The 13077-nt window shown below is 42.6% G+C and overlaps 1 protein-coding gene across 1 annotated transcript; it reads right to left on the bottom strand.

The window, feature by feature from the left end:
- Positions 1 to 7302: 7302 nt before the first annotated feature.
- On the bottom strand, positions 7303 to 8037 carry LOC145946875 (uncharacterized). Its single transcript, XM_083056626.1, has one exon. The coding sequence runs from the start codon at positions 8035 to 8037 to the stop codon at positions 7303 to 7305; it is 735 nt and encodes a 244-aa protein (XP_082912752.1).
- Between the last annotated feature and the right edge of the window lie 5040 nt (positions 8038 to 13077).

Here is a 13077-nt window from a genome sequence, read left to right as displayed (position 1 = left end):
CCATCTTGTTTAAATAAAATTAATAAGTTTGCATTGTCACGTACAAGATGCTTGGGTATCTTGGCATACGTTTGACAAAGATAGAAACAGTCGACGCTCGAGTGTCGCCCCATTGCAAAGTACTCTCTTATCGTATCTTGCTTGTCACATGCCACGTCATCAAAGATAAAAATGGAATTCGGAAGCGCATCACTCGGTGGAATGACATCACTATTATTAGAGAATGTAAAATAACCAATTTCTTCTATCGGTGATAGCAAATTTTCCAAATATCGATATTTCGGTTGTTGAAGCGATTTCGAGTATACGTACACGTTCTCGAAGCAAACGCCGTGCGGGCTTTCAATCAAACTAATCAACGCGTTAGTTTTACCACAATTCGAAGGACCGCAAATGATTCCGCGTATAGTATTCGGTAGTATGTTTCCATGTCTGCGTATTTCTTTATCCGACATCAACCGTGTTTTATCGTCGAAATTTGTAACTTTGATTATCGTCGATTGCTGAACGAACCGCATGTTTTCTCTCGAATGAATGAATGAGTCATGGAGAGCCTATTTATAGCTGAGCGGAACCATGAATCACACAGTATTGAAAAAATGTTTGTTCTGCTAACAAGTGCTTCCGATATTCACGGTTTAAGCGCCGAACAGCTGCAATTTGTACCAAAAGCATTTTTATTGCGATATGAAAATCACATCCACTACGTGTGGGACAAGCTTCCGGAACACATAAAGGCGGATCCAGAGATTCAGACCTGTCGTCGATGTTTCAAACATTACAATCGACCGTGGCAGCAAACGCACATCGACGGTCCAGCGCCGATGATAAAGGATTGCAGCGAATGTCAACGAAAATAGGTAGTGGTCTCTTTAATCGCGCGATAAACGCACTTCCGATCGAATTACATATCCCCGGCTATCAGTTTTGCGGTCCGGGGACTCATTTGGAAAAGCGATTGGCTAGAGGTGATCGAGGTATTAATCCATTGGATGCCGCGTGTCGCGAGCACGACATTGCATATTCTCAAAGCAACGCCCTCAGAGAACGACACGTTGCTGATAATATACTCGCTGCGAAAGCGCGAAAACGTATTACTGCGAGAGATTCGACTCTTGGTGAAAGAGCAGCCGCTACGACTGTTTGGGCAGCTATGAAAGCAAAGACAAAATTCGTTATGGGGATGAAGACGAAAAAATCTTTGAAAAAGAAGAAGAAACGAATACTGTCTGTGGTGAAGCGTGGTGGTATCTTGCCAATTTTACCATTGTTGGGTGTTCTCGGTTCGTTGGCCGGTGGAGCAGCGGGAGTCGCAAAGGCTGTGAATGATAGCAAGGCTGCGCAACGTCAGCTTGAAGAAATGCAACGTCATAATCGCGCTATGGAAGGTCGTGGAGTTTATCTCGCTCCATACAAGCGTGGACAGGGATTCTCAACTAAGAAAAAAAAAAAAACGTCAAAAAAAAAACGCTAAAAATGCCTGTGGGTGTAACAACTAATGTACAATTAGAACAACTGGCAAGACGTATGCGTATACCATTCTTTAGAGGTGTTTTCATGCGCAATAATTTACCAATAAACGGTGTGCGACAAAATGAGAGCGGTATTGTAAATTTGGATGACGTTGATGGTTCCGGTACCCATTGGGTAGCATATGTAAAGAGGGGAAATCGATCAATATATTTCGATAGTTTTGGTAATCTACGACCACCCAAAGAGTTGGTGCAATATTTAAATGTTACGAAAATAGAATACAATCACACATCCTATCAAAATTATAATCAGAATAATTGTGGACAATTGTGTTTACGATTTCTTCAAACGGTTGATATAAAACCTGTCAATCCATCATCACGATTCAGTTTGACAACATGTCGCTAACACTAACGTTGACTGGCAAAAGTAGCGTTCTCGCTGTAAGCTACTTTCCAGCTATAGATTTATCGAATGGTGATTATGAGCTCGGTTTAACAGATTTTGAAACTTATCATACGATTCCGAATGTAAATTCTATGAATAATAAATTTTACTTTGATAACGATGAAAACAAGGAAATTACAATACCCGAAGGATCATACGAAATACATGCTATAGATGAGTATCTGAGACGTGCAATTTCACAATATCCTTCCAATAAAGAGCAGAATGAAGATGCAATAGCGCTTCGCGCCAATCATAATACTCTAAAGAGCCTCAAATCAAATGCCTCTATAGAATAAACTTTAATAAACCACACAATATAGGATCGTTGTTGGGATTCTCATCGAATCGTATATTGCAACCTCACAAATGGCATGATTCGGATTTACCTATAAATATTATTAGCGTGAATATTATCCGTATAGAATGTAGCGTCACCACTGGTGCATACAGTAATGACAAGCGCGTACACACGATACATGAATTTTCACCGAGCGTGCCGCCAGGATATAAGATATCGGAAACGCCTGCACAGATCATTTATCTCCCGATCGTCGTACGGAGCATTACTGATCTAACGATACGCATTGTTGATCAAGAAGGACGATTGTTGGATTTTCGAGGAGAGGAAGTTACTGTAAGATTGCACGTACGGCGTCGACAAAATTAGCGTGTGATGCTCGTGCTAAATGATACGGAGCACGTGAGAGATAATAATTTTACGAGGGACATTACGAGGGACAATACTTTTGCGAGAGCAGCTGCGGCAGTGAGCGACAATAATCAGAGATCTCGTTACACTAAAAAGAAACTCAGCGCATTGAATCGCGAATTTACACGTTGCCGTGCGAAAGCTTTTTGTATGTCGAGGGAAAGTTGATAACATCTAAAATAGATGCAAATGAAACGATGATATTAACAAATAATTGTGTTGCGTTCATGTTTGATGAAATTCGATATGAACTCAATGGTGTGGAGATTGATCGCAACAGAAACGTTGGAATAACTTCAATGATGAAAAATTATGTTTCTTTAACAACCGAGAGAAGTAAAATCTTGAAGAATGCTGGATGGGATATGACACATAATGGATCATGTAATGAAATTTGTATGTTCAACTTTTGCGTGCCGCTCAACATGCTATTGGGATTTTGCGAAGATTACAAACGTGTTGTGATTAATGCTCGCCATGAATTAATTTTGATACGTTCGCGCAACGACAACAATTGTCTGTATGGACCTGCTGAAGCTGCTATTGAATTACTCAAGATACAATGGCGTATGCCTCATGTACTATTGAATGAGGTTAATAAACTGTCCTTGCTACGAGTATTGGAAAGCGGGCAATTCTTAAACATGAGTTTTCGCGCTTGGGATCTATACGAATTTCCTCTGCTACATAGTACAACCAAGCATTCATGGATTGTGAAAACTGCTTCTCAGCTGGAAAAGCCGCGATATGTGATCTTTGCACTGCAAACTGGTAGAAAAAATATTATGACAAAAGATGTTACTGTATTCGATCATTGTAAATTAGCCAACGTAAAGCTGTATCTAAACTCTGAATCTTATCCCTATGATGATTTAAATTTAGATTTTGAAAAAAATAGATTCGCCCTCTTGTTTGATATGTACTCTCGTTTTCGCAAATCTTATTACGGGTGTGATATTGAGAATGTACTAACTATCGCGAAATTTCTACATTGCGGTCCTCTCGCAGTTATTGATTGTTCGCGACAAAATGATTCTGTTAAAAATTCTACCGTGGATGTGAGAATAGAGTTTGAATGTAAGGAAGATGTACCGGCAAATACTACAGCATATTGTCTCATCTTGCATGATCGTGTTGTTGAATATTGTCCTTTGTCCAACGTAGTTCGTAAAATTACATAATCAGCAATTATCCCCTCCTCCGATGTAATATAAATGATTGAGATTTTTAACAATCTGCATCAGTCGTCCAACATTCTTGCAACAAAATGGTTGTACCGACGTTTGTGGATCTGCAAGGATTTATTCTCAATAAACGATTTATCGTGAAGGAAGCGGCGATTCTGAGAAGAGGATTCGTTGTTTCACATTATTTCTTCACATGCCCCGTACCATGGGGTGCGCTCATAAAATCGGAGAGACGTCAAGCTTCATGGTTGACTCGAAATCATCATGGATTGCAATGGGAAGATGGAAGCGTTCCCTACTGCATGGCTCAGCGTTTGATTACAACAGCTATCGCTGGTATGATACAAGAAGAAGAAGAGACATCCTCTCTTGTGTACGTAAAAGGCCATGAAAAGCGAGAATGGTTGACCAATATAATGGACGATGCGAGAAACGGTTTCATTATTGAGACCTTGGATGCAAACTATGAAGATATTCCTGCATTAAACAACTTAGATACTACCTATAGCCTACGTTGCGATAAACATGTAAAAAATTGTGCTTTAGAAAATGTATTTAAAATATTTAATTGGTGGTCAAATCATCACAATGATTCGCCACACCCTTTTTTTGAATAAATTAATATTGAAATAATATTATCTTTGTTCGCTCATTTTCCTCATACGCCTACAAGTATTATATGTCCACACGTGCTCGTATTAATTTCAGCATGTGACAGAATTCTTATGTTATAATTTTTTAAATGTAGTCGATTGAGGTTTGAATGTGATTGATTAATGTTCGATCGAGGTACGAACATGGTTCGAAAGTGGTTCGAAGGTGGTTGATCGATGTATGTACGTGGTTCGATTGATGTTCGATCGAGGTTGATTGATGTTTGATCGAGGTTCGAAGGTGGTTCGATCGAGGTTGATTGATGTTTGATTGAGGTTCGAAGGTGGTTCGAAAGTGGTTGATTGACGTTCGATCGATGTTCGAACGTGGTTGATTGAGGTACGAAAGTGGTTCGAAAGTGGTTGATTGACGTTCGATCGATGTTCGAACGTGGTTCGAAAGTGGTTCGAAGGTGGTTCGAAAGTGGTTCGAAGGTGGTTGATTGACGTTCAATCGATGTTCGAACGTGGTTGATCGAGGTACGAATGTGGTTCGAAAGTGGTTCGAAGGTGTTTGATTGATGTTTGAACGTGGTTGATCGAGGTACGAATGTGGTTCGAAAGTGGTTCGAAGGTGTTTGATTGATGTTTGAACGTGGTTCGATCATCATGGCGCTGCTTTATATATTTTATATGTATATAATATTTTAAATTTTAAATTCACACGCACACACACACAAACATTTTGTAAAATACACACACACACACACACAAACATTTTGTAAAATACACACACACACACAGTTATAAATAAAAATTATTTTAAATATTTAAAAAAAAAATGTATTTATTTTAGAATAGGTCCTCTCCCCTTCCTCATCCTAAAAATATTAATTTAAAAAAAAAATATTTAAAAAATTCTCTCTCGCGTCCGCCTCTCGCGCTCTCCTTCGCTGCATCAGCTCTCGCGCTCTCCATCGCCGCATCGTCTCGCAACATCTCTCTCTCGCTCTTGTGATATCTCTCTCGCGTGCACCTCGCGCTCTCCTTCGCTGCATCAGCTCTCGCGCTCTCCTTCGCGTCATCTCGCTACCTCTCGTCATCTCGCGCTATCTCTCTCGCTCTTGCATATACGCCTCGCTGCAACACCTTGCGCTCTCAATCGCCACATCATCTCGCTACCGCTATCTCTCTTTCGCGAACGTCTCTCTCGCGACATCTCTCTCTCGCGTTCGCCTCGCGCTATCCCTCGCATTCCTGTCTCCCCGCGGACCCCTTACCCAAAAAGTTTCATGCGGTCTTTCGCGGATTTCCCTCTCCCCGCAGACCCCTCGCGGACCCGTCACCTAAAATCGCGGACGCTCCCCTCCCCGCGGACCTCTCGCGGACCCTAAAATCGCAGACGCTTCCCCCTCCCCGCGGCCCCCTCGCGGACCATAACCTCGCGGACGCCTCCCCCTCCCCGCGGACCCTAAAATCGCAGACGCTTCCCCCTCCCCGCGGACGCCTCCCCCTCCCGCGTGACGTCATTCCCCCTCCCCGCGTGACGTCATTCCCCCTCCCCGCGTGACGTCATTCCCCGCGCCCTGGGTTCCCCTCGCCCCTCACCCCCCTCATTGCCCCTGAGTTAGAATCGGCATAGTATTACTACTGGCATTAACCTATTTAACGCTCTGGCTACTTTTGCTACCTTATTCTCAATGTGTTCCATGTGATGTTTAAAACTCCGTTGACTATCTAACATGACCACCTACTTTAATCACGGGCATATTTAACGGCTTGTTCTTACAAAAGAGGATAGCCTCTGTTTTGGCTTCCGCGACCGTAAGCCCTAGTTTTGTTATATGCCTCGTTACTCTAGCCGCCATAATGTTTGTGTTGATGATCGTATCAAACAACCTATCAGACCCGGAGATGAGGAGGATGTCGTCAGCGTAACACACTATACGACAACCCTCCTCCATCCTAATTCCCAATACTGAGTCGAAAGCCAGGTTCCACATGAGTGGTCCTAGGACCGACCCCTGTGGCACCCCAGCTCTCACCTCTCTTTCAGAAACCCGTTCGTTAAGTTCCTTAAATTGAATGTACCGCGAGGAAAGATAGCTATTAATTATCCTGCAAAGATATGAAGGCATACCTTTATCTGGGTCCTGTACATTTCCCCGACAATCATTTGACCGACGATTTACTTGACCGACACCATTTGGTCGACAATACATTTGACCGACAATATCACTTAACCGACAATTAACATAGCCGACAAGTACACTTAACCGACACGGTTATTTGACTTACAGTTCACATAACCGACAAGTACACTTAACCGACACGGTCACTTGTTCGACAAATAACTTCACCGACAGTACATTAAACCTACAACGTCCATAACTTAGCCAACACATGTCGTTACCAGGGCACACCACAAGGAGGTGTATGGACTTAGTACCCCGCCACCCCAACACCCTCCAACCACCCACAAATAGACAAAAAAATAAACAAAAAATGCATACCTTTTTTATTTAAACAGAAAAAATAAACTTGCAAAAATGCACTTTTTTATTAAAACAAAGAAAAACCAAAAATGCATACTTTTTTATTTAAACAAAAAAACTTATAAAATGCATAATTTTTTATTTTAATACTTTTATTCTTTATTTTAAATTTTATCTTTTTTCAATTTTTTTTAATTAAGCTTTTTTTAAATTTTTATATTTTATTACAACATAATTACAACATTACAAAAACATTAAATTGAAATGTTATGAGCAATTCCTCTTAAATATTCAAGAACTGCTTTATTATCACGATCAGATATCACATTTTGAATGCGAATCTCTCTTTGATTATCATCACGATGCATTTTTTGAGCTGGTTCTCCTTTCAAAGCTCATTCAATTTCATTTTCAACAATATTTTGCTCTTTCTGAATTTCTTTAATAATAGCAAAAATTCCTACATGAGCACGACCAACAAGAGTTTCCCATCGTCTATGCCATGCTTCCACTTTATTTTGAGTACGTGGTAAAGCCAAGTGTCTATTTTCAAATACTGACCACATTTCTGGTGGATATGCCGGTGGCCATCTTTGAATCTGTCCATTTCTTAAAGTTTTTCGATATCTTCCATGAACATAATTCTCATCAAACCATTTAATAATTGGTTCTGCCTCTTCAGGCAGAAGCTCCTTCAGTTCATCAAAAGCTACAGGTATTTCAAGAGGACTCAAAAACGCCAAGGCAGGAATGTGCCGAATGAGAAGACTGAAATTTTGATCGTTGCCATACTTTGATGTCAAATTATTTCTCTGGATATGTCTATAAACTGATTGAGCCAAGTGAAAATAACAACCCTTATTTTGTGTTGACGGAAATTCGGAGTTGACTGCATTGATTGCAGCTTTCTCAAAATCTGTCAACACAAAATCAGGTTTTAAATCAAGTGAATCTTCCTCAGCCCAATCATTTAATTCTTGAAACAATCTTTTGTACAGCTCTTCACTCTTTGAACTCATGAGAGCGTAAATTAATGGCACAACACGAGGATTAGAATCACTGCCAACATCTGCATGAATCGTGTACATTTGTCTAAAGACAGTTGGAACGGTCTTAAATTTACCATCCATTATCCAGTATTTTGCCTCTTGCAAATGTTACAAGTTTTCACTCGTAGCAAAAATCAAAATTCTCTCACTTCCATCTTTTATATCCTTGCAAAAGTGATTACCTGAAATTGTCAATAATAATTCATTAGGCATTGAAAACTCTTCTAATGTTTTCGGTTCTGCAGGAGTATCACCTCTTCTGGCTCTTTTGATTTGCTGTCTCAATGCATCTTTTAATGATAGACAGGGCTTAATATCCCCTGATGTTGATGCCATTATATTATTGATGATTTGAGCCGGTTGATCATTGCTGCTCGTAGCCAATTGTTTCATTTGATTACATGTTTTTTCAACTTCTGGTTTGTCAGCTTGACCCGCATGATTATGTTTCGAAGCATCAAATTTACGAACAATGTGCTGTCCGTTGATCAAAATTGTTGTTGCTCTTGCAATGCATTGTCCATTGTCCTTTTTTCTGCTTCTACGTTCGCAAACCCAATAATATATGTCATCATGATTTTTATCCTTAATGAATTCAAAACCGTCAATATTAATTTTTGACTTGTTTTTAGTTGACGGAATTACTTCTGCTACTCTAGCAACAGATTCCTGAGATGAAGCCATTTTTAATTAAACCATTGACACTGGTTGTATAAAATCACTGATTAATAACATTTTTCACTACATGAAAGTCGAAAAACCATATGAAAATGTACAACCATTCATTTGCAAGTATCACAACTTAAATGTGTGTAGATGTCAATAATAAACTGAAAAAGCAGTAAACAAAACGTTGACAGCACTTCAAATTGCTGATGTGCGTTTGTAAACAAAACAAAGCATTTGAAAGAAAAGCGGTGTTTTTTCAAATGAGAGACCCCTCTGATTGGAAGGAAACTTTGCTTCAAAAGATCATATTACGTTAAACTGTCAAAATCGCATATGTGAGTTTTGCATAGTTCAAAAGTTATAAAAAAAATATCACTAAAAATAAAAAAAATTAATATAAAAAAATAAAGTCTCAATGATCATGATATTGATATATCTATATTATAAAGATCACTGTCCTGAGTAACTGATACAACTGTTGCTCATTACTTACAAAAGAGGATGAGCAAAAAAAGTTTTATATTGAATTTAAAGGTGGACCTCGCTTCGCGTCGAAAGTTGCAAACCCATGTGAAACCTCGCTTCGCGTGGAAAAGTGTATGTGTGGTCACAGTGGGTTCCGCCCACCTGCGGAGGGCTCCACTACCAAAAAACTAGACACATAGGTTCGGGTTGAACCTCGCTTCGCGTGGAAAGTTGCAAAATCATGTGGAACCTCGCTTCGCGTGGAAAAGTGCATGCGTGACCACAGTGGGTTCCGCCCCCCTGCGGGGGGCTCCACTACCAAAAAACTAGACACATAGGTTCGGGTTGAACCTCGCTTCGCGTGGAAAGTTACAAACCCATGTGGAACCTCGCTTCACATGGAAAAGTGTATGCGTGGACACAGTGGGTTCCGCCCCCCTGCGGGGGGCTCCACTACCGAAAAACTAGACACATAGGTTCGGGTTGAACCTCGCTTCGCGTGGAAAGTTGCAAACCCATGTGAACTTTGCTTTGTCTTGCAAAGTACATGCGTGAACACAGTGGGTTTGGCCCCCCCTTCGGGGGGCCGCCACTTCCGAAAGATATAACCTAACCTTGCAACCGCAGGTACGAGTGGTGAGGATGGACACAGCCGCGACCAGCAGGGAGCCGGCCAATCCACCGAGACAACCACCAAGCCCGTCTATGAAGGAGGAGACGGCCGAAGGAGTCCCAAAGGACCAGCCCAGGGACCAGGGAAAGAGGTCAGCCGCTGCAGACTTCTTTTGAGGTAACTAAATGACAACTGACAAGCAGTTACCGACAGCCGACGGTCGGTAACTAACCGACCCGAGGAAAAACACTTTACACGTCGAGACTTACCGACGGATGATAAGTGACCGACTGTGAAATACTCACAGCAACAAGACTTACCGACTTACCGACCGAGCACAGTCGGTAACCTTACCGACACACGAACTTACCATCAATGGTACTTACCATTGAAGACATAACTATTAGTTATTCAATTATTTATTAATTATTGCGTTACATTTAAGCGTTTATTGGACTGTAAACAGTTAGAACTAATAAGCGCAAACAATATAATGTGTATCTAGATTTTAAGACGCGTATGCGTGATTTTAGGACGCGCAGGCGCAAGGAGCTCTCGACGACGCAGAGTGGGGGCTCACAATAAATCGAGTGCCCGTTTATTCACCCATAATCAAAATCCTGTGCGTGGTGACGTCTTCGGTGAATCCTGGACAGGCCCTGACGCATGGACTGGAAGCCGCCCTGGTGGATCCTGAAACAATAATTAACACGATTAATTATTAATAAAGTGTGTGACGCAAGTGTTGCATCATTACATCTAACGAACAAAGGTGACAGTTGGATGACGTCATCTTGTGCCTTTGTCTCTGATAAAGGAAACTACGCAGCAGCCGCGAGCAGCAAAGCAACAGCGGTGCTCATCTAGAGAAAGGGTTTTCATCCTGGGGATCCAGAGTTCTTGTCTGTGGACAAGGTAGACTACGTAGCAGCGGTGATCATCTGGAGAAGGGGTTCTCATTCTGGGGATCCAAAGATCTTGTCCGTGGTAGAGAAAAACGGACTGGCGACCGTGTTAAAGGTAGGAAAACTACCTAAACAATATAACTCCCGAACTCTCAAGACCCATCGTCCGGTCACAGTATTATTGTGCGTCTGCGGGGAATTTGATACCGTAACCGCGAATCTGTATTGGAAACGAAGTCCGGTGTCCCGTGTCTGTGGGAAATATTGCGCGGTAAAGTAACATAACCCAGTAGAAAAATATAGCAGATATTCTTTCGAATTGGCCTGTAATTCTTTCGGAATTGGCGACCGTGACAGGACGTTGCTACCCAAGTGTCGTGAGTGCTTTGCGAATACGTGTTCACGCGGTGAAGTCGAGTAACGAGCGTAACGAAATAACCGTGTTCGATCGTGCGTAGCGAAACGGCAATAGTTAACGGCAGAGCTAGATACGTGGACATAGCATAATGACCGACAAAGACGAGAGAGAGTGTGAGGAGAGAGCGAGCGACATCGCTACAAAAATCCCGGGACCGGTGAAGCGTACGCCGATTCGTGGGGAAAATATCGCGAAACTCGTAACCGGAAGTCAAAACGAGAATGCGACGGACGCGAGCGAGAACGCGAATGATGAGATTACGTCGCGATATACGGAAGTACGCGACAAAGTAACGACGCGTTCGAAGTCAACGTTGAGCGCGGAAGAGATGTTGGGTGTCAAGTGCGCGGAAGTAGATATGCTGCGTGCACAGTTAGACAAAGTGACAGGGATGTTAGGAAGGATGATGACCGAGTCGTCCAAAACAATTCCAAAGTCACGAGTCGATAAAGAAGGAAGGGACTTGACCGGCGGGCACGCTGGTAAAGTAGATAACTACCAAACCGATCCAACGGTCGGTAAGGTAGGAACTGACCGTGTCATGCGAGTCAGGCAGGGCATGGTCGGTAAGGAGTCGACGGACGATAAGTTATCGACAGTGTTGAGGTCAATTAGTAACCGACTAGACGCGATTGAGGCTCGTGATAAAGGAAACGCGACCGAAGCGAGACGCGCCGAGACTAAAAGGGTCCGCGATACAAAGGAAACTACGCAGCAGCCGCGAGCAGCGAAGCAGCAGCGGTGCTCATCTAGAGAAAGGGTTCTCATCCTGGGGATCCAGAGGTCTTGTGTGTGGACAAGGTAGACTACGTAGCAGCGGTGATCATCTGGAGAAGGGGTTCTCATCCTGGGGATCCAGAGGTCTTGTCTGTGGACCAGGTAGACTACGCAGCAGCGGTACTCATCTGGGAAAGGGGTTCTCATTCTGGGGATCCAAAGATCTTGTCCGTGGTAGAGAAAAACGGATTGGCGACCGTGTTAAAGGTAGGAAAACTACCTAAATAATATAACTCCCGAACTTTCAAGACCCATCGTCCTGTCACAACCTAACCTTGCAGCCGGAAGTAAGGCTGCACAGGATGGAGCCAACCAGGGGAAACACCGGAAGGGACAGGACCCCGTGGAGGTCACCGAGCCGATCGCCGAGCCGACCGCTAAGTCAGCAACCGGACGAGGAACGGGTCGAGGACTCACCGAGGGATCCGAGATCAGCGGAGGGACCTGCCTGGGTTAACCCCGAGATAGCCGAGGAGCCTACGGCCAAGGTAAAGGGCCAACAAGGTACGGGACAGTCGGTACTTACCCAAGACCCACCGTCGGTATAGGGTAAGTTACCGACCGAGAGATAACCCGTTGGGAGCTTATCAACGAGGATACCGACCGCGGATAATACCGACCGCGGATAATACCGACCGCGGGAGCAAGAAGCCAAACCTAGTGGTAAACACAGTGCTTACCACCTGCAGGACTTACCATATGGTAAAGGTGGGTCACAAAAAAGCAATATACTCATAGGCTAAGATAATTAAGCTAAGTACGCGAGATATTGTTATATACGCGAAAAACGAACGGTATGATTTGTTTTTTTTTTCTTTTCTCTCTTTAGTTTAATCTAGCGTAATTGATGTTACCTGCTACGAGCGTTTTTTAAAGATAGTTACCCAGCGAGGGTAAACCCTAGGTTAAGAAAGATACACAGGCGCAGATGAACGGCGCATGCGTAAGCCACCAGGCGTGCGACTCTGGAGGGGATAGCCCTTATATAATGGAGAGAGCATCGAGCGGAAGGGCCTTTTGTCGGAAAGACATGACGAGTGTAACATGTGCAAAAGGTCCGCAGGAGTAATCGTGTCACAAAAGTTTATTTTATATAGAGCTACGCGATTCGCGATAAGCGATTGAATAATTTAATTTGTGTTCGAAGTTTATATATATATATTTTATTAAAATTAAATATATTTTATATATTTAAAAAAATATTAAGTGTTCTGATAATCCGATCCATTTCCTGGTGCGCGAGTGAACTCTCGTGCCATCCTGGGTTTCCGAGC

The sequence above is a fragment of the Prenolepis imparis genome, unplaced genomic scaffold, assembly GCF_030444845.1.
Source record: "Prenolepis imparis isolate NDT839.2.m4 unplaced genomic scaffold, iyPreImpa1.0 SCAF_25, whole genome shotgun sequence".
NCBI classification, from domain to species: Eukaryota; Metazoa; Arthropoda; class Insecta; order Hymenoptera; family Formicidae; genus Prenolepis; species Prenolepis imparis.
This window is presented reverse-complemented; position numbering and strand designations above follow the sequence as displayed.